Source organism: Barbus barbus, assembly GCF_936440315.1.
Source record: "Barbus barbus genome assembly, chromosome: 8".
Taxonomy (NCBI): domain Eukaryota; kingdom Metazoa; phylum Chordata; class Actinopteri; order Cypriniformes; family Cyprinidae; genus Barbus; species Barbus barbus.
In genome coordinates this window covers 3,215,200-3,236,579 of record NC_136736.1, presented here as the reverse complement: position 1 = coordinate 3,236,579, position 21,380 = coordinate 3,215,200, and the positions used below count along the sequence as shown (strand labels likewise).

Below are 21,380 nucleotides of genomic sequence, written 5' to 3'. Positions count from 1 at the left end.
TAAAGTGTTTTACAGGATTAACAGTTAACAAATTACAAAATAATATCCCTCACTTTTATTATAGTTTATATAGATTAATCACAAGTTTTTTATTTATAAGTTTAAAGCACTGATTTACAGTGGGCAAGTCGAAACAAAACTAAAACGGATGCTGAAAGAGGTTGTTTTAATCGTACACCTGTTACTAAATTAATCCCCTGAACATCTTTTCTACAAATGTATTGTTTTTACGTGATTTTGGGGCAAAATGTATAAATGGATGGTTATGAATATTACATTATCAAGTGCTTTTATGAATCAAATGCTATTTGTCTAATATTTTGATTAAAGGTAAGTTTTATTTACACAAATGTAGATTTGTTAAGGTCACATTTTAAAAATATTTGACAATTTTATCACAAATGTATATGCTGCTGATTAATATTATAGCATGTCGATCAACCTCCTTGCTTATTTCGATGATTTGTAATAAGTTTTTATATTAATATTATTTATATTTATATAAATTTTCTCTTTCAGTGTTTGTGTTTAACAATGTAAATTACTGGTTGTTATTTAAATAGGTTTAATAGATATATTAAAAAGTAAACAGCCAGATAATAAATTAAATTACTTGGAAGAACCGGTTATTATGAATAATTAATGAACATGATTATTGAACTTGTGTGTATTCTAGCATAGCCTATTACGGTTGCCACCGTTTTATAAAAGCAATAAACTACTCGAAGTCATGCATGACAGTGATTTTACTATAAATCAACTTATCACTGTAACTCGGGCAGCTTTATTGATTTATTATTTTACCATATTTACCTCATTTACACCCTAAAACAAAACCCATTCATTACCGAGTACGTCTGATTATTTTGCACATGCACTGATCAGAATCAGGACGGTGTCTGTTTTGTGTGAAGAAGGAAAGATGCAATATTGTGACTTTTATGCGAGTTGTGTTTAGATCTGATGTCACTGACTTCCTTCTTCAGAGGGGATCAATCATTGAGAGATCAGGTAAGAGCTGGCCAGCACCCACAACACACTTTAAATCATTTCAGCACAGGGGATTTCAGATTTCCACGTCTTGTCGTGTTGCTTTGCGTTATTCCCCCAAGGTTTCATCTGATGTTATGCACGAATTGACGGGATTTCTGTCATTCTACACAGCTTGAAGGTTAGCACAGGCTAACTTAGTTAGCTTCAGTGTAACACACATTTCCCCGCACGCTGACATTATTAAAATGCCTTTAGAGGATAAACTCGCATTTGAGAGGCTTGCAGTTTATTTTTCATCGCGTAAGTGTTGTATTTACAGATATATCGGTGTTTTTGACTTTCCGCGTTCATGTCTCGCGATAGCGCGTCAGTTTTATTAGCCGTTAGCTGAATTAGCCGTCAAAGTCATTTTACGTTTAGGATTTTTAATAAAACATTAAGTGTTTATATTGCATGTCAAGGCGTTATGAGTAAACTTTGACATTTTAACGTTGTTTGGACTCGTAGTTGTGTGTGTGAATGGCTCGTAGGCCTCTTTATCTAAACAAACTTTAAAATAGCCCGAGATATGTTTGTTTTAATTTGTTGCGGTCATAAACGCTGCTGTTTTTTAATTCGTGTCTGTTAATGTCAAGTAGTGGGTTCAGAGAGTGACACGTAGGCGAAACGAGCCCATTGACATGATACCCACTGAGTATAACACGTTTAAATCTTTACATGGAAGATTTGGGCTGTGTTTCAAAACCTAGTGCGCTCTCATCCCATAAAATGCTGTCTAGGTGGGGACCAACACAGCTTGGGTGTGTATGTAAACATTTCATGTGCCATGGCATATCAAGGTGAATCACTCAGGTAAAGGTGTCAACTAACTGTTTAACCCTTTGTGTTCACCCAGACCCCCATCAGACACTGTGAAGCCACGGGCTGTCGTCATGTCGGAGCCCAAAGCGCCCACCCCGGCCCCTGGGGACACCTATAAAGGCTGGCTCTTCAAATGGACTAATTACATCAAGGGATACCAAAGGCGATGGTTCGTCCTGAGCAATGGCTTGCTGTCTTACTACAGGTGAGTTTGTGGTGTGTTTTTGTTGTTTATCGACCTCTAGGGAGAGAAAAAAAATGTTGTCAGGTGTTGTTTCTGTCAGACAACAGGTCTCCCGAAGGGTGATAGGAACGTTTGATGTCCTAATGAACCCTTTGTGATGCTGTCAAGTGTTCTTTGGCCTTTCACCAATATCTGATAAGGTGCTAATCTTTAGATAGGGAAATAACTTGATATTCAAGTTATTACATATTGTATCAAATAACATATATGTATCAAATAACATATTGTAGGCACTGTATATCCTGTACCTCTGCTTATTGCACTTCTGGTTAGATGCTAACTGTATTTCGTTGCCCTGTACCTTACATGTGCAATGACAATAAAGTTGAATCTAATCTAATCTAATCTAATCTAATATTCTTGGTACTGCAAGCATCACTTTTGCTTTTACTCACACAAACCCCTCAAATTTATGCATATACATTTTTCTATATGCTTTCTGCTTTATTGATGATGCCTTAATCATGCGACTTACTTCAAGCCATTGGACTGGATGGAACACTGTTATTTTAGTATTATGCATATACTATTATAATTTTTAATCGTATTTTAAATTGATTTAATTTTAAATCTAATTAAATTTTTAGTAATTTTGTAATGTCATTTTTTTTATTACTGAATTTTTTTTATTTTTAAATATTAGTAGTTAATTTTATTTATTTATTCTTTTTTTTTTCGTTTTTTATTAGCTCTTGTACTTAGTGGTATTTAAAAATATTTAGGTTTCATTTTATTTCAGTTTTATTTTTTATTTATTTAATTTTCAGTCAGTAACTTTAGTGAATCAACTTACACTAAATGAAACATTTAAATGTTGCTTTGACCACTAACTGAAAGAAGTAAAAATTTAATCTAATATTCATATTTTATATTATTTCAGCTTTATTTCAATTAACAAAAATGTTTTAATAGTTTTAGTGATGTAATGATGATAACCCTAAATGGGCGAAAAAACTCAACATGTTTCACTGATGTTGGTCGATCTGTAAGATGATGCCGTTTTACGTAATTAGATTTGAGTGGGAGTTGATTGATGATGAAGCTGCATTCATCTCATTGGGCTCTGTCAATTATTAATACTGCGTGTGAGAGCGCACAGGAGTGCCCGCATGTGTGTCTGTTTGCTCGTGTGATCCTCACTGTTTGCTCAACAGTTTGAGATGAGAGGATAACACATTCTTTAAAATCCACCCTCGTCGTCTAATGTTTAAATATACGATAAAACAACACAAGGTCCAACGCCTCAGCAGTTGGCTACTGAGAGTATGTGCTTTATTTATGACTACTTTGCTTATGTTGTAATTGTTTCTTGAATACGGAAATGAAATGTAAACGTCATTAAATAAATATTGTATTGATGCCGCACATAAAGCAAATAAAAAAGATCTGTGTGCTTTATTCAAGTCGAGATGAAAATGACCCAAAACAATTTGTGGCATTGAAACATCCCATTTTCAAAAGAGTTCACAAATTGCTGATTTTTACTGCATTGAAAGATATACAGTCATCTATTATTATCTAACATTTGACAAAGCTTACTGGCACTTTGTGAATGCATACACCACCAATGTTTGGGGGCAGTAAGACTTCTTATTTGAAAGAAATTAATACTTTTATTCAGCAAAGACATTTATAATGCTGTTCTTCTGAACTTTCAATTAATCAGAGATCACAGTTTTCACAAAAACATGAAGCAGCATAACTGTTTTCAACAATGATCATAATCAGAAATGTTTCTTGAGCAGCATATCAGCATATTTGAATGATTTCTGAAGGATCATGTGACACTGAAGACTGGAGTAATGATGCTGAAAATGAGCATTGCATCACAGGAATAAATTACATTGCACAATTTATTTTAAATAGCAATAATATTTTGCAAAATTACTGTATTTCTGACCTTGGCGAGAATAAGAGGCTTCTTTTAAAACATTTACCAACCAACTTACCAACCACAATTTATTGGACTGTTTTGTATCTGAATTAAAACATAAAATTCTGATAAAATTTGCCTTTGCATTAAATTTTAATGTAATAACTCCTGATAAATCTCAAATATTAGGCCTATTACGTAGAGGGTGGATTGTCTACTTAAGTTAAGAAGCATATGGCACACTTTAGAAAAGACTTTATTAAATGTTTATTATACAATCTGTTAAATATGCAAATTTTAAATGCTGAATTTAAATTGAAACTGAGATATCTCAGGTCTCTTTCTGTCTCGCGTATCTTGTCAGTGTCTGCTTGCTTGGCCATTTGTTGTGAAAAATTAAGGAAATTGTGTCCAGCTAAGTTCAATTAGTATTTTGTTAGATGGGTATAAAAAAAGCTTAGTTTACCGGGGCAGCATGTTGTGTTATTTCTTAGGATTACTGATAAACTATACTGTCGTGATTTGTATTTATCTATTTTAATTTGTTAAATAATGTCTTAATTTTGTTATGTCTGTATAGGTGTTTTATTAAGTTTTAGTTTTATTTTAATACTTCAACAAACTAAATGAAATATGTATATTGAATTTTTAAATGCGTATGTATATACAGTGCCCTCCAAAAGTATTGGAACAGTAAAGACAAAATTGCTCTGTTGGCTGTGGAGTCAAGACATTTACAAATATGATTAGAAGATGAATATGAGACAAAACTACAGAATGTCACACTTTATTACTGGATGATTCAACACATAGATGTTTTAGCAGCTAAGAAGTTCAGCACTTTGAGTTTCATCCCTCTATCTGATGTGAGCATAAGTATAGGAACAGTTGCCTCACAGGTCTTTCTAAGTGATCAGCTGTGTCCTGTTGCATTAATTCTTCAGATATTAAAAGTAGGGAATGTGTCGTATCAGTTATATCCATAACTTCTGTACTCTGAATCTTGCATTTGATGATGACACACACAAACTCAGTGCATCTCAGTGTGAAATGGAAACAGCTCCAATCAGGACTGCAAAGCACTACAGAGAGTTGTGCGCTTAGCTGAGCGCATCTCAGGGTCTGCTCTCCCCTCTCTGCAGGACATCTACCTCAAACGCTGCAAAAGTAGAGCTGTTAAAATCATCAAGGACTCAAATCACCCTGGTAACCGTCTATTCACTTTGCTTCCATCTGGTAAGCGCTTCCGTAGCCTGATGGCAAAAACTGAGAGACTTAGAAGGAGCTTCTTCCCCCAGGCCATCAGGCTCCTAAACTCGAACTCTGTGTCATAACATCACTTGACTCCATGTAAATATCACTATATCAATAAGCTATTCATAATTTTTTCTCTACCTCATATTGCTGCTATTTAAATACCCTGTACAACTTTTTTGCACATTGTTTTGCACATTCCTCTTTATTACTATCTAAGTCAACAACATACTGAGCATGGTGGAGGTGGTGTCATGGCATGGGCATGCATGGCTGCCTCTGGAACAGGTCCTCTCAACTTTACTGATGACTTAATGTATGATGACAGTAGCAGAATGAATTTGGAAGGGTACAAAACCATCTTGCCTACCAATATTCAAGAAAATACCACCAGATTCATTGGGAAGTGCTTCATATTGCATCAGGACAATGACCCAAAACACCCTGCCAGTTCAGTCAAGGAATTTATAAGGGCAAAGAAATGGAAAGTCTTAGATTGCCCAAGTCAATATCCAGATTTAAATCCGATTGAACATGAATTTCACCAGCTGAAGAGGAGAGGAAAGGCAGAAACTCCCCAAAACATGCAACAATTGGTATTGGCTGCATTAAAGGCTGGGAAAATTCTTTCAAAGAATGAGACCAAGAGTCTGGTGATGTCTATGGGTCACAGCTGTGATTGTGCGCAAGGGATCTGCAACTAAATAATAGCTTTTAATCTTTTATATCTGCCTTATGTTCAACTGTCCCAATACTTATGCTAACATCAATGAGTGGGATGAACTCTAAAAGTGCTGTTCTTTTTATTTGGTAAAACATGTATGTGTTGAAACGGCTAATAATAAAATGTGACATTCTGTAGTTTTGTCTCATATTCATCTTTTAATCATATTTGAAAATGTCTTTACCTCACAGCCAACAGAGCAAAAATTCTGAAAAAACAATATTTTTAAAAATCCAAATCCATTAATCGTAACCAAGGTGTGGCAAACCCCACCGTAGCATTATGGTGTAAATAAAAGACACAAGTGCATATTGTCTTATCCACCTCCACACGCTGAGCGAGCGTGACTGTCTTAACAGGTCATCTCTGTTCAGGAGGATCACACGCTTGACTTAAGGCTTGATTTCAGCACTTCCTCTGCTCCTGCAGGCAGACCTCAGTGGTTTCTCATCGCTCTCATTGTGTGTGTGAAAGATTCATCAGGAAATGTAGAGATTTCACAGTTTCACGGGTTACAGGCTCAGGATTGTTGTGCCTCTGTTAAATCGCCTGGCATCGGTCTTGTGCCATGGAACTGGTGATTGGAACTGGTGATTCATCAGTGTTGGCAAATTATACTTGGAGATGATAACTTTGTTTATATTTGATATATTTAGTGCTCTTTACATATGAGCTTTTCTGTGACAGTTTTACTGCTCTATATACAACAGTGTTATTTTACTATTATAATATTTATTAATACTTTGAATTATTATTATATTTTCATTAATTTTAGTTTTAGTAGGGTTGGGTAACGAACTCGGTACTTTTAAGGGCACCGGCTGAATTACAAAAGTACTCCGGAGTACCGACTCAGGTTTTGGACTGCTATCATATTGAACTGAATTCGACACGTCTGGTTTGTGATGATAAATGCCAGTTGTCTTAGGCGCGATGCGTCGCTTCTCGTCTGACCCACACTACAAAATAATCTGAAATAAATGTTTCTGTTATTGCACAGAGAGTAAAGTACCGAAGAAAGGTACCGTTGAGTACCGGCACCGAATTTCAGTTAAAATGTGAACGCCGGTACCCAACCCTAAGTTTTAGTAATTTCACTGTGCTTTAGTCATTATTAATTTGTTTTGTAAAACTTTAATTTTTATTTTAGTTTAGTAAATTAACGAAAATGATTTTTAATTGATTTAATTCTAGTTAACAATAAAAACTTCGCTTGATACAGACCTTTAGCCATAAGCGCTGAAGTTGCTAAATCATAACTGCTTCTATATAAGCCACAAGTCGGATTTCAGCTTTCATAAAGTTTATGAATGATGTTTCTTCTCCATACACTCTCCAACAACTTGCCTCTTTATGAATATGTATTGTATATTGAATATTTTGCAATAAGTTGTTGACATGTGGCATTTTGTATTTGCAATCGAAGTCTTGCAGTTTGTAGCTTTATATTGTTTACTGTTGTTTGTCATTTCCTATTCATCTTGGAGATGGTTGGTTTGATTCATGGCTCAGTAATGTTCATTGAGGTAATTATTTTTCTGAGTATCTGCTAAGATCGTAAACATGAGGCTCTTTTTCAATCTGATACCAGATACTGTGATAGCAGCAGTAATGTGTCGTATCTTCTGTCACATAAATGCTCAAGAGTGAAAGAAACTGTACCTCAAGGCATTTCTCGAATGCTTGGCTTTCAGTGCTAATTCATGAATATTGCATCAGACACCGGAAAACAGCTGTTGGGGGGCTTTTGTTCAAGTTTTTACTCTCAGAGTTTACAGAGAGCCTCATGAATGCTCCTCTAGCTTCACAGAACCAGACTAACATTATCAAGTCTGAAACATATTACGTCTTGTTCTGGCCACCCATTTAGCGAGGAAGAGAACATCTGAATGTCATGTAAACTGATAAACACTGTTTGAATCTAAAAGAGGATATAACTATCACTAAGTAATAGGGCTGTGCAAATAATCTAATGTGATGCTCATGTGCATCTCGTCAGTAAAGCCGGTTCTGTGATTTAGTAGTAAATCTCCATCATGTGCTTTCAGATGGAGCGGCATTTAATACACAGAGCAGTAGTTCACTGACAAGCTACGCAATAGCGTGTTCATAATCACAGGCGATACATACATTGCGTAGAGCAGTGAACTACTGCTCTGTGTATTAAATGCAACTCCGCATGCTTCCACATTATCTGAAAGCATGTGATGGAGATTTACTACTAATCACAGAACCGGCTTTACTGACGAGATGCGCATGATCATCGCATTCGATTATTTGCAAAGCCCTGCTAAGTAAAGTGTTTTATCTCATACTTATAATCTTATAATAAGTACATACTTATAAGTACACATACTTATAATAAGTGTTTTATCTTCCAGGACTCAGTCGGAGATGGGTCACACATGTCGGGGCACCATAAACCTGGCCACAGCCAATATCGCGGTGGAGGACTCATGCAATTTCGTCATCTCTAATGGCGGCACGCAGACGTATCACCTGAAGGCCAGCTCAGAGGTGGAACGGCAGCGGTGGATCACAGCACTAGAGCTGGCCAAAGCCAAAGCTTTCCGCATGCAGGCTGAGTCAGGTCAGTTGGAAAGGAAACCACATTTGAGAATAGCACAAAAATGCACACTTTGGGGTTTCTGTTTCAAGTTTTCATTCCTCTTTTTTTTTTTCTGCAGATGACTCCGGGGACGACTCCACTTCTCCTTCGGCAAGTCAGGGCGCAGGCTCACGCAACTCAGAGGTGCAGTCCACCCTCCGGACGCTGGGCAGCAAGGTGGAGGATCTGAGCACCTGCAACGATCTCATCGCCAAACACGGCTCTGCACTTCAGCGGTCAGTCTGCCTTCTCTAACCGATTGGACACACTTGACTAAATTTATGGCTGTCATGACATTAACAACTTTTACTTGAAATATATTTATTATATATTATTTATATAATCTGAATATACAGGTGCATCTAAAAAAAAATAGAATATTGTGATTTATTTTTTTTTGTAACATTTCAAAAAGTAAAACTTTCATATATTCTAGATTCATTACATGTAAAGTAAAACATTTCAAAAGTTTTTTTGTTTGTTTTAATTTTGATGATTAGAGCTTACACCTCAAAATATTAGAACATTTCCTAAGATCAATAAAAAAAATTAAAAAAAGAATTTGCAAAACAGAAAAGTTTCAGTTCTTTTAAGGTATGTTGATTTATGCACTCAATACTTGGTCGGGGCTCCTTTAGCACAAATTCCAGCATCAGTGAGGTGTGGCATGGAAGCGACCAGCCTGTGTCACTGATGAGGCACTATTGAGCCTTCAGCTCGTCTGTATTGTTGGATCCACTGTTTCTCATCTTTCTCTTGAAAATATCCCATAGATTCCATATGGGGTTCAGGTCAGGCATGTTGGCTGGCCAATCAAGCACAGTAATATCATGGTCAGCAAACCACTTGGAAGTGGTTTTGGCAGTGTGGGCAGGTGCTAAAGTCCTGCTGGAAAAGGAAATCAGCATCTCCATAAAGCTTGTCAGCAGATGGAAGCATAAAGTGCTCCAAAATCTCCTGGTAGATGGCTGCATTGACTCTGGACTTGATAAAACACAATGGATCAACACCAGCAGACGTCACGGCACCCCAAATCATCACTGACTTCAGAAACTTCACACTGGATTTCAAGCAGCTTGGGTTCTGTGCCTCTCCAGTCTACCTCCAGACTCCAGACCTTGATTTTCAAATGAAATGCAAAATTTACTTTTATCTAAAAAGAAGACTTTGGACAACTGAGCAACAGTCCAGTTCTTTTTCTCCTTAGCCCAGGTAAGATGCTTCTGACGTTGTTTCTGTTTCAGACATGGCTTGGTGTAGCCCTTTTCCTGAAGATGTCTGAGCGTGGTGACTCTTGATGCACTGACTCCAGCTTCAGTTCACTCCTTGTGAAGCTCTCCCAAGTGTTTGAATCGGCTTTTCTTGACCGTATTCTCAAGCTTGCAGTCATCCCTGTTGCTTGTGCACCTTTTCCTACCCAATTTCTTCCTTCCAGTCAACTTAGCATTTAATATACTTTGATACAGCACTCTGTGAACAGCCACCCCCTTTCAGTAATGACCTTCTGTGACTTACCCTCTTTGTAGAGGGTGTCAATGATTGTCTTCTGGACCATTGCCAAGTCAGCAGTCTTCCCCAATATTGTGGTTTCAAAAAACAAGAGATACCCGGAATTTATACTGTAGGGGGATGGTCATTTAAAGAAACTCAAATGTAAATATTCTAATATTTTGAGATGCTGGATTTTTGACTTTCATGAGCTGTAAGCTCTAGTCATCAAAATAAAATAAAAACTTTACATGTAATGAATCTAGAATATATGAATGTTTCACTTTTTGAAATGTTACAAAAAAAAATCTTTTTCACAATATTCAAAGTTTTTTAGATGCACCTTATGTATTTTTTTAATAGTTATTTTAGCATAAATTATCAATGTATTTTTGTTTTATTTTAATGTTTATATATTATTTACAAATTATGATGCTATTAAAATCTATTAAAATAATTATATTTGTATTGTTAATATTTTGATTAGTTTAGTTATGTATTCACTTAATTTTAGTTTTAGTAATTTTTGTTCTTTTGTCATTTTTAGTTTTTTAAATTTCTATTTAGCTATATTTTATTTCACGTTAGTTTTAGTAATTTTTTGTTTAATTTGTAGTTTTTAAATATTTATTTTTTTCATCTAATATCTATATTTTTTATTTTAGCATTATTTGTTAACAATTTTTTTTTTTCCAATAGTTTTAGTTCACCATAACTCTGTCTGTCTGTCCATCTGTCTATCTATCTATCTATCTATCTATCTATCTACATAATACACACACTTTATTTCAAAGTTTTTTACTGTTATTTTTAAATGTGGAAAATATAAATATTCAAGAAAAAATATGTGTGTCTAAATCCTTTGGTTCTGCTCTTATAAAGTCGTTTCTTATACTTCAGGTCCTTGTCTGAGCTGGAGGGAATTCGGCTGGGAGGAGAGACGAGTGAAAAGATTCGGCAGGTGACGGAACGAGCCACTCTCTTCCGCATCACTTCCAATGCCATGATCAACGTAAGACCACAGTGCAATACATTTCCTTTAGGGAAAAATCAACTCACTGCCTCATTCACGTGTGGTTGTCTGTTTAGCACACAGAAACCACAGTTAAACGTATTGTTAATGATTCTTTAATAATCTGATACCCAGGCCTGCCGGGACTTCCTGGCGTTGGCCCAGGCTCACAGTAAGCGCTGGCAGAAAGCCCTGCAGGCCGAGAGAGAGCAGAGAGTGCGACTGGAGGAGACACTGGAGCAGCTCGCCAAACAACACAACCATCTGGAGAGAGCCTTCAGAGGAGCGACCGTACTGCCTGCATCCCAGAGCAACCCTGCCATAGACAGCAAAGGTAAAGTACGACCGGCACAGAAAGACTGAGTGCTACAATATTATATAGAGACTAAAATATAAACACAATAATGAAAAGACAACTAGTGGTATCTGACTCCCCAATTAATGACTTTTCTAAGCAAAAAATTTTGAATGAATCTGTCAAAATTGTTTTACAAATCAGTTTTTAATCACAGCACACAATTTTCACTAAATAAAGGCAATAGGGAATAAAATTTAATCTTTTTCATTTTGTTGTACAAATATAGCACTACATGGTATGATGGTAATAAACATCAATATGTATCTAAATACACACAACCATTTGGAAGTTTGGCTGCATTTATTTGTTCAAAAATACAATAAAAACAGTAATATTGTGAAATATTATTACAATTTAAAATAAATGTTTTCTATGTTATTATATTGTAAAAGAGCAAGCACATCGATCTCAAATGGGTGCTCGACTAAAAAATAAGTAGAAACATCTTTTAAATGTAAAGTCGGCAACACCAAAGCTCCAAAAGTATAAAAAAAAAAAAAAAAAACGTTCACGTAGTGTGTGACGTTTCGAGCGCGCAGTCTGATGAAGTGTCACATGATCCTTCAGAAATCATTTTAATATACTAATATGCTGCTTAAGAAATAATTACTATTAGTTGTGCTGCTTCATATTTTGGTTGGAGCTTTTTGTGCTAATTTTTTTCAGGATTCTTTGATGAATGAAAAGTTTAAAAGAACAATTTATTTGAAATAGAAATCTTTTGTAACATTATACATGTATTTACTGACACTTTTGATCAATATAATGCATGCTTGCATAATAAAAGTATTTCTTTCTTTCAAAAAGTATCAATTTGATACTATATGGTAGTGTATTTCACAACATTTAATAACTAAATTGTTTTAAAAAATGTTTTGGTAATGCAAATTAGTCATTAAATCAGATTTTTGAATCAATTGAAATTTACAGTTTGAACTGATTCAAAATACTTTTTATTTAATAAACATATTGGCCAAATAAAAAAATTGCAGTGAAACCTTTGCAATATTCAAAGTATTTATCTTTCTTTTTTTTTTAATTGTCAGCCAATTTGTTGTGAATATTGATCAGTCCAACTCATTTCTATGTTTAAAAACTCTTGCCATACATTTGGATGCGACATACTGATTTCCTGTATATAACTTATACTTCCTTCTTTCTTTGTCTTGTAGGCTCAGTTCCAGGAAAGGGTGACGTCAGTGACGAGGACGAGGAGAATGAATTCTTCGATGCGTGTGAGGACGTTCAAGAGTTTATCACTGTACCAGCAGACCCCAAATATCACAGGTCTGTATTTACTGCCATGCTCCTGTCGTTTCCTCACATCCCTCTCTGTCCATTAACTCTCTTCTGATATGAGTGTTACTGGACCTAAGTGTGTGTGTCCTCTGCCTTCCCTTTCCCTTCCTCCTATCTCTCACTCTCTGGCTCTCTCGTACGCTCTTTCCATTTCTCTCAGGAGATCCGGCAGCAATGTCAGCGGAATCAGTAGCGAGCTGGGAATGGACGATGGGACGACGTCGGTAAGGCGTTTATGTACACTGGCAAAATAATTATGATTTTGTAAGTTTTTGAAAGAACTCTCTTAAGCTCACCAAGGCTGATTGATTTGACCAATAATACTGTAAAAACAGTAATGTTGTGAAATATTATTACAATTTAAAAAAATGATTTTTAAATATTTCTTGAGCAGCAAATCAGCATAGTAAAATGGTTTCTGAAGGATCATGTGACACTGAAGACGAGTAATGATGCTGAAAATTCAGCTTTGCATCACAGCAATAAATTACATTTTACTATATATTAAAATAGATGATATTTCACAATATTGCTGTTTTTACTGTATTTTTTATCATAAGTGATGACTTTCAAAAACATTAAAAATCGTAATTGTTCCAAACATTTTATCACCATAGTATGCAAGTCGAATTCTATTCGATGTACTGTCTAAATATAGAAAAATTCATATTGATGATTGAAGTTCAACACTTTTTTATCTTTCACAGCTAGATGAGCAGTCTTTGGCATCCAATCCCGAATCTCCACAGTCCCAGGAAGTAGTGCCTGTGAGAAAGAGGCGGACCCGAATCCCAGATAAACCAAATTACTCTCTCAATCTATGGAGCATCATGAAGAACTGTATCGGAAAAGAGCTCTCCAAAATCCCTATGCCTGTACGCCTATCCGTATCTTTACAAGAATGCAAAACTTAGATTGATTGCATTTGCTTTCAACGCATCCTTTCTTTTTACAGGTGAACTTCAACGAGCCCCTGTCTATGCTGCAGCGTCTCTCCGAGGATCTCGAGTACTACGAGCTGTTGGACCGGGGCGCCAAGTGCCAGAGCTCTCTGGAGCAGATGTGCTACGTGGCAGCTTTCACGGTTTCCTCTTACTCCACTACAGTTCACCGCACGGGCAAACCATTCAACCCTCTGCTGGGAGAGACATTTGAGCTGGACCGCGTGCAGGAGAGCGGCTACAGGTCCCTCTGTGAGCAGGTGAGCCTTTGTTTATCCTGAGAATTGATGCGACTTGTGTTTGATATTAATCCATTCTACTTCCCATCTCTGTCTTCAGGTAAGCCATCACCCTCCGGCTGCGGCCCATCACGCGATCTCCGAGCGAGGCTGGACCCTGAGACAGGAGATCGCCCTGGCCAGCAAGTTCAGGGGAAAATATCTTTCCATCATGCCCCTGGGTAACTATTATCCCTTTTTGAGCCTTATCACAATGCTCAAGTTTTAAAATAACATGCAGCTTTCATTCAGGGAAGAGTTTTTCTCATTAGTTCCCTTTCTTAAAAACAGGAAGTGTAATGCAAAAAAGCCCATTAGAACCAATGTTGAGTGGAATAAAAAAAAGTTTTAGGACTCTTGCATTAACTATAAACATGTCCAACTAACATTTGACAACCGCAGAGTGCCACAATACTGTTGGTCTTTATTTTTAACAGTAGCAGTTTCAACAGTAACAGATGTTTTATAATAAATAAATAAAAACTAACTGAAACTAAATGTTTTGCCTGAAGAGTGTGCCTGTGCTTTATTTAAAATAGATACCATATGATTTGATATTTTATTTAAGGCAACAACATTTGGACATTTTTAATTGTGACTTAAATATCCAATTACTTTTTTGATATGCCAATTTAAATGGCTGCCCAAAATAGGTTTTGTGATTAGATAAAAGGCTAATAATGAATTAAATCATTAAAATGTAATATCAAAATATATACATTTATTTAAAACACAAAAAAATTAGATATTAAATACAAATAAATATTTGTTTTCTTGATGTCATATAACTATTAACCAACATCAGAGAACTGTAAATGTGTTGTTAAATTATTAAATTAAAATCTCTGGCGACATTTCAAGTAAATACTTTAAGTCAAAGGGGTTCGGCTGACCAAAAAAAAAAAAAAAAGTTTGGAATCCCCTGTTCATATTAAAGCTTATTCATATTTTCAAGCTTATTTTGAGTTGCTTGTTTGTTTGCTCCAGGTTCTATTCATTGTGTCTTTGAGAAGAGTAACAATCACTACACCTGGAAGAAAGTCACAACCACAGTGCACAATATCATTGTCGGGAAACTCTGGATAGATCAGGTCAGAATACACGCTACTTATTTAGACATATTTTCATATAATCGACATCAGTGTGTCTGATATAAAATGAACTGATGGACTTGCCAGTGGATAATGCGCATTACATTTTTCCTGGTTTTGCAAATTACATTTGCATTACATAAATGTAGCCCTTAAATTGCAATATCTATACTGTGTGGCATTTCATTGTATTGATAAGTGATATTTGTGTCTCTCTCTTTCTCTCTGAATTCAGTCAGGAGAAATCGACGTTGTGAACCACAAAACAGGCGACCGCTGTCATCTCAAATTCGCCCCGTACAGCTACTTCTCCCGAGACGTGGCCAGAAAGGTGAGTCAGCAGTCGTTCCACTGACTTCTTTCACCCAGAATGCAGTTTTTTCCCCTTTCATCCGTCACCCTTTGCAGCTTTTCATGTTCTGTTTGCCCATTATGTCATTTATGTCTGCTTTCGCTTCCTTCTTGTGCAACGCCTCTCTCTGTAGGTCACGGGGGTGGTGACGGATAAAGACGGGAAAGCACACTATGTTCTGTCTGGGACGTGGGATGAGAAGATGGAATGCTCTCGTGTGATGGAGAGCAGCAGAGGGGGAGAGAACGGCGCCGACGGGCGACAGAAAACCGTCTATCAGACGCTCAAAGCCAAAGAGCTGTGGAGGAAGACTCCGCTGCCGTAAGATATTCCCTGACGCATACAATATTTCCCAAGTTCAAGCTCAGTCCCCTCAAGTTCTTTAAAAAGCCAAAAAGAACAGTAGCAGTAACAATGGAAGTGAATTGGGCCACTCTGTAAAAGTTACAATACTCATTGTTTCAATCATACAGCCACAAAATGTGAGCACTGAGTGTTAGCATGATTTTAGAAAAACAAAATCACTTTACATCCAATTTTATGACTTTGTTGTAATGACAACATAACACCATGACCCTAAAACCCTAAACAACTATAAAAATTATAATTTAAGCAGCTTTACCGCCTAAATAACACAAGTTGTAGTAGAGTTTATACAGGTTTCTGTATTTTCCAACCTGAAAAGATTTGAAAATCTGAGAGAGAGAAAATGCTGCATTTTCAAGTATATTTAAAGCTGCAGTCCTTAAATTGTTTTTGGTTAGAAATGATCCGAAATCAATATATGAGCAAGTACATAACCAGCCAGTGTTCAAAACTATCACCTTGCTTTAGCCCGATTCACAACGGTTAGTTTATAATAATGTTTTCTAATTTGAGTGGTACAGGTCGATTTTTGCAGAAAATTTGAGCATGGCACTGCGTCATTACGTCACGTATGTAAACATAAAGAAGTTGTCCCGGCTAGTAGGTTATCGCATGTGAGGATCCTGCGAAGGAGATTTAAATATCAGTAGTGGAATTTTACGATTATTCTGTCTCTATTTATTTATTTATTTGTTTATTGATTGATTGATTTATTTCAAATTCAATCAACATTAAGCCACAAAAACCTGAAATATTCATTTAATTAATGAATGTTGCTTTGAATACATGACCAGACTTCCAAGGAAGGTTAAAAAGCCATTGCCATTACCTAATTAATATTCATGAGTAGTTGAAGCTGTGGCTTAGTATTTAGTGAATGTTCTCTGGCACATCATGTTGTGGTGCTCAAGTGTGAAATCGACTGGAATTTCTCAATCTTTCCGTAATTTCCTGCCCTTTCTCTCTCTGTGCATTGTAGGGAAGGCGCTGAAGACATGTACTACTTCTCGACCCTGGCGTTGACATTGAACGAGCCGGAGGAGGGCGTTGCTCCCACGGATAGCAGGAGGCGGCCGGATCAGCGTCTAATGGAGCAGGGCCGCTGGGAGGAGGCCAACGCTGAGAAACAAAGACTGGAGGAGAAGCAGCGCACCGTCCGCCGAGAGAGGGACCGAGAGGCCAACCGTTCCACCAACCCTGCAGAAGAGGGTAAGGAGCCAGCGAATGGGGGTAAAGTTTCCTTTTATTTATCATTCTGCTCGTCTCTTCTCGTTTCTTCCGCCTTCTCGGCGTCTCTCGTTCATCTCCGTGTGTCTGTCTGTCTTTCCCTCAAGCTCTCATAGAGGACTCCATATCTGACTCGCCTCTAAAAAGCAAGTACTCCTGTTCTACTTCTTACTTCTACTTTTCTCTTTTTAATTGTCGTCTTCTGCACTTTCTCCCATCTCGCACACATGCAAACACTGTAATAGTGCTTATTTGCATGACATTAAAAGAATAGTTCACCTAAAAATGAACATTTTGTCATTTTGTTCCAAATCTGACTTTTCTTGATGAATTTTCTTGCGTGAAGCTTTTCCACATAATCAGTGAAAGGGACTTAAAAAACTTGAAAGCTTCAAGAGGTGTTATTTTAATTTCCATAATATATTATTTTCTTTTTTTTTTATTATTATTTTCTTTCTTTTCTTTTCATTGTAGTCTGGTTTTTAAGTTTCATTTTTTTATTTTCAAGTTTCAGTTCAAGTTTCTGTAATTGTGTGTTTTTGGACATTTTTAATAGTCAGGTTTGTTTGCGTTTTAGTTCTTAACTAAACAAAAAAGAGAAATTTTGCCTTGACAGCTAACTGAAATTTAAGTATGTTTTGTTTTGTGTTATTTCAGTTAACATTTATTTTATTTCAATTAATATACATGTTTTTAATAGTTTTAGATGATGCTAATAAAACTGGCTCCAAAATGACAAACAAGTACCATAAAAGTAGTAGTACACCAGTTTTGTAATACTTTGAAGCCTCTATGATCCACGTATGCAAGAAAGTCATATTGAGGTTTAGAATGAAACAAGGGTGAGAAAATGATGACATGATTTTTATTTTGGGGTGAACTTTCCCTTTAACTTCCAAGATCACTTTCCCCGCCTCCATTATGCCATTCACTCATTGTATTCTTTCTTTTTTGTTTTTGTCTTAATTTGCACCCCCCCTTTTTAATTTTTGGCTGCTGGTCTCTCAACTCTGATCAGCTGAAGAAGTCGAGATTGCCAGTGAGCCCTCTGAGACCACTTACAAAAGCAAGTACCATCCCATAATCACCGTCTCTCTCACATTTATCATCTAATCATCTTCACTTTCCATCTGTCTGTCCCTCCATCAGCTGACACAGATGAAACCTCCTCTGATCTTTCACTATCAAGCAAGTAGCAGAATCAACACAGACTATAGCTGTGTAGTGTAGTGTAGTTTAGTTTAGTCGTTTTCACACTTGGTTGCTTAGTCCTGACCTGAGTTCGATTTCACCCCTGAAGGTTTCTTTTCTGATTGTATTTTGCTGCACTCTCACATCATCAATATTGTTGAAATTGCTAGAGTCAAGAATACAGCAATTATAAACCATGCTAGAGTCCATATGAACTCTATCTTAGATCACATTTTTGAGGAGATTCAGGTGTGAAAACACTGTTCAATAGAAACGAGCAGATTATTAGACTTAGTTCTTTGAATTAATTATTGCATCATGCATTTTAAATTATATGCCTGTGTGTGTATTTTACTTCCACTAGTGGGCAGTGGGAAAGCATAAACTGCAGGAGTATAGACAGTATCATATACAGAGACTACAGTCAGTGTTGACTTTCTTCAGTTTACTCCTCCCATGCATGCTAACATCTCTCTCACTCCTCTTCTCTTTGCCTGCATCCCTCCATCTTCATCTGTGTGCTTCTGCAGCTGAAACACTGCATGGCTCACACCCACCGGCATACTCAAGCAAGTACCACACAGTCGCTCACATCACACAGAGATGCATACAAAACCAGTGTTCCTAATGAAGTGGAATTATGTATTTGTAGAATAAGAGTGGAAACAGTTGTTAGAGCTAGATTTTTACAGCTTAATGGGGTCATATTATACATTATATAGCAACATTTATACTTTGTTTGCTTAATAGCACAAGATCCACAATTCATGTCAATGCAGTCATAATATGACTCTTAACTATTGCAAACACATAAAGCTTATGTATTGATTATCACAGAAAACTGCACACTCACACACTTTCACATATGCATGTTATACAGTGACTGCTTTCACAGACACATTATAAAATGACAATTGTGGGGTTAAACTTTGTGCATTTTTGAGCTGATGAATGAGACCCTCACTGTCTCGTTATCTGCTTTGTGTCGCTCTAGTGGAGGGTCCTTATGGAGCTCCGGGCAAAAGCAAGTAACATCCACCCAAAACCCTTCCAGCCACATCCGATAGAGCTAGGCAGTATGATCAAGCAGAAAACTGTAGTTTAACAATTTAATGGACATGTCATGCCACTCGCATCCAGTGGGAACATGTAAGATTTTTCCAATATGTGCACACCTGTGCTTTAATAAAACATAATTTAATATAAAAAAATATATATAAATGTACAAATGAAATCTGCTTCAGCTCATAAAATAAAAAATATAATTAAGTAAAAAATATGTATATTCGAGTTAGATGGTAATGTTATGTTCTTATGTAATTATGCTCATAATATTTAGGTTTTACTTTTAGCAAGGTCCTTGTTACAGTATAATTATACATTAAAGTAGCAAGTTATATGAATTAACTGCATGTATTTATTATATGGTTAGGGTTAGGATGAGAGTTTGGTTTAATATTAGTTGCATGTAATTATGAATAATTTATTGTTATTAATATAATAAGTACAAATAATGTGTAACAAGGTCACTGTAAAAAATTGTTATTGATATTTAATATATAGACAAGATAGACTACATGGATTTAATATAGAATATATATATAGACTATTTTTGGAATGGCATATTGCTTTTTACACCAATTATAAACCATTCTAGAATCCAAATAATTACACCGTATTCTAGACAATTCAGTTAATGTGAAATGGGTTATATTCAAAATAGGTTTTTGTGTGTATATTTATTTTTCAAGACCATAATCAAATGTTAAAGCATGTTTCATGTTTTAAGTATTTTATTCATGGGCTTGTGGAGAAATGAGAATTACATATTATTATATTACATATTATATAGTTCGATTTCCAGCAACAACAAAAAAACTGCAGTTTTATATACACACACACACACACACACACACACACACACACACACTCCCATTACTGTAATATCAATTTGTGTCTTGGACTGTAATATAAAATGCTGGTCATGCTGCCCACCTCTAAACTTTACCAATATTTTTTCCTTTTTTCACTTTATTATTGAGTTGACCATGTGCCTCTCTTAGCTTCTGTTTGTCAGCCTGTTGTATGAATATAGAAAGCGAGATGTGTTGAATCAGAGATTGTAGCTGTTTAAGTATAGATTTAATAGTTTAGTCAGCGTTTGTTTTGTAATCTCCAGGCTGTATTTGAAATAGTTTCTAATAGCTTTGTAGAAAAGGGCTCTATTGAGTTACATTCACCCTCATATTTGTTCTGTTCTCTAATTAAATGACTTTTTGTTTGCTTTGTATGTACGTGTTTGTTTTGTTCGATCAGGTGGTCACCAGGACAACTACAAGCCCATGTGGTTCGAGCGGCAGATCGACCCGATGACAGGAGACCCCACGCACATCTACAGAGGAGGATACTGGGAGGCCAAGGAGCAGGGCAACTGGGACTCATGCCCGGATATCTTCTGATCCCAATCACGCACATGCCCCATGATGCCCTCACTGTCCCGTTTCCTGGAAGATGACAAACAAACGAAAGCTCAGTCAGCTGCCCCTTCTCTTTTCCTGTATCGTAGTATATCGAGATGCGCGTTCTCTCTTTTGCCAGCCGTGCTCTACTCATTGGACAGTAAGGGACACCGAAATGGTCCGGGAACGCTCTCCCACCACCATCCACTGTGTGTCTCTTCACGATTCAGTAAACGCTAGCATTAGGAAAACATATCCTTTCCCACTCCACACGTCTTCCTCAAGCTGTGGACGTCACATCCTTAAACATCCGGGGGATATGAAAGCCTGTTTGCTCGTGTGCGTTAGAGAGAATTAGCGTGAATGAGTTCAGAGAAGCACTGTAGTGCTCTTTCTTTTCATTGAGCATGTTTGTGTGAGAGATGAAGTTTAAGAGCTCGCCTTGGTTTGTGGATTTTAAAGGAATGGTTTGCACAAAAAGGAAAGATCTGTCATTGCTTACTCGCCACCTAATTTCTTTTGCAAAACAAGCTTTTTTCTATTAATGTTAGTGCACAACATGCGTCAAGCGCTAAAAAAAAACCCAATAGTAACATTAAAGTACTCTATGCGATTTGAGGAGCTATGTTCCTTCTGAATTTATACAATAGTTTTCTGTAAGGAGTTCTCCAATTGTTTGAACGGCAGTTACAACATGATTTTTTTTGGAGACAAAACCATCAAACTGCACCATTTTTTTTTAACTAATCAAATTAAATTTC

The 21,380-nt window shown here is 36.4% G+C and overlaps 1 protein-coding gene across 22 annotated transcripts; it reads left to right on the top strand.

Annotated features, from left to right (window-relative positions):
* Window positions 1–965: 965 nt before the first annotated feature.
* LOC306873549 (oxysterol-binding protein 1-like) lies at window positions 966–21,180 on the top strand. 22 transcript variants are annotated; one of them, XM_079422922.1, is made up of 19 exons: window positions 969–1,011; window positions 1,889–2,059; window positions 8,331–8,539; window positions 8,637–8,793; window positions 10,946–11,057; window positions 11,193–11,391; window positions 12,588–12,702; window positions 12,878–12,938; window positions 13,422–13,589; window positions 13,670–13,915; window positions 13,995–14,115; window positions 14,921–15,024; window positions 15,260–15,355; window positions 15,510–15,697; window positions 16,722–16,972; window positions 17,077–17,115; window positions 17,988–18,035; window positions 18,691–18,729; window positions 20,477–21,180. In XM_079422922.1, exons 2-19 carry the CDS (start codon window positions 1,926–1,928, stop codon window positions 20,617–20,619), a joined length of 2,430 nt encoding a protein of 809 aa, XP_079279048.1. In that variant the 5' UTR covers window positions 969–1,011; window positions 1,889–1,925; the 3' UTR covers window positions 20,620–21,180. The 22 variants fall into 22 exon arrangements, with proteins under 22 accessions (XP_079279058.1, XP_079279054.1, XP_079279053.1 ...); XM_079422932.1 differs by lacking the exon at window positions 17,077–17,115 and having other exon boundaries at window positions 966–1,011; window positions 12,875–12,938; window positions 16,722–16,951; XM_079422928.1 differs by lacking the exon at window positions 17,077–17,115 and having other exon boundaries at window positions 968–1,011; window positions 12,875–12,938.
* Window positions 21,181–21,380: the final 200 nt, after the last annotated feature.

Excerpts from the sequence above, each read along its gene's own strand:
- LOC306873549 (XM_079422911.1), top strand. The coding sequence starts at position 1,711 with ATGGAAGATTTGGGCTGTGTTTCAAAACCTAGTGCGCTCTCATCCCAT. Across the intron at positions 11,058-11,192 it reads CTTCCAATGCCATGATCAAC|GCCTGCCGGGACTTCCTGGC; the intron begins GTAAGACCACAG and ends TCTGATACCCAG. Across the intron at positions 13,916-13,994 it reads ACAGGTCCCTCTGTGAGCAG|GTAAGCCATCACCCTCCGGC; the intron begins GTGAGCCTTTGT and ends CTCTGTCTTCAG.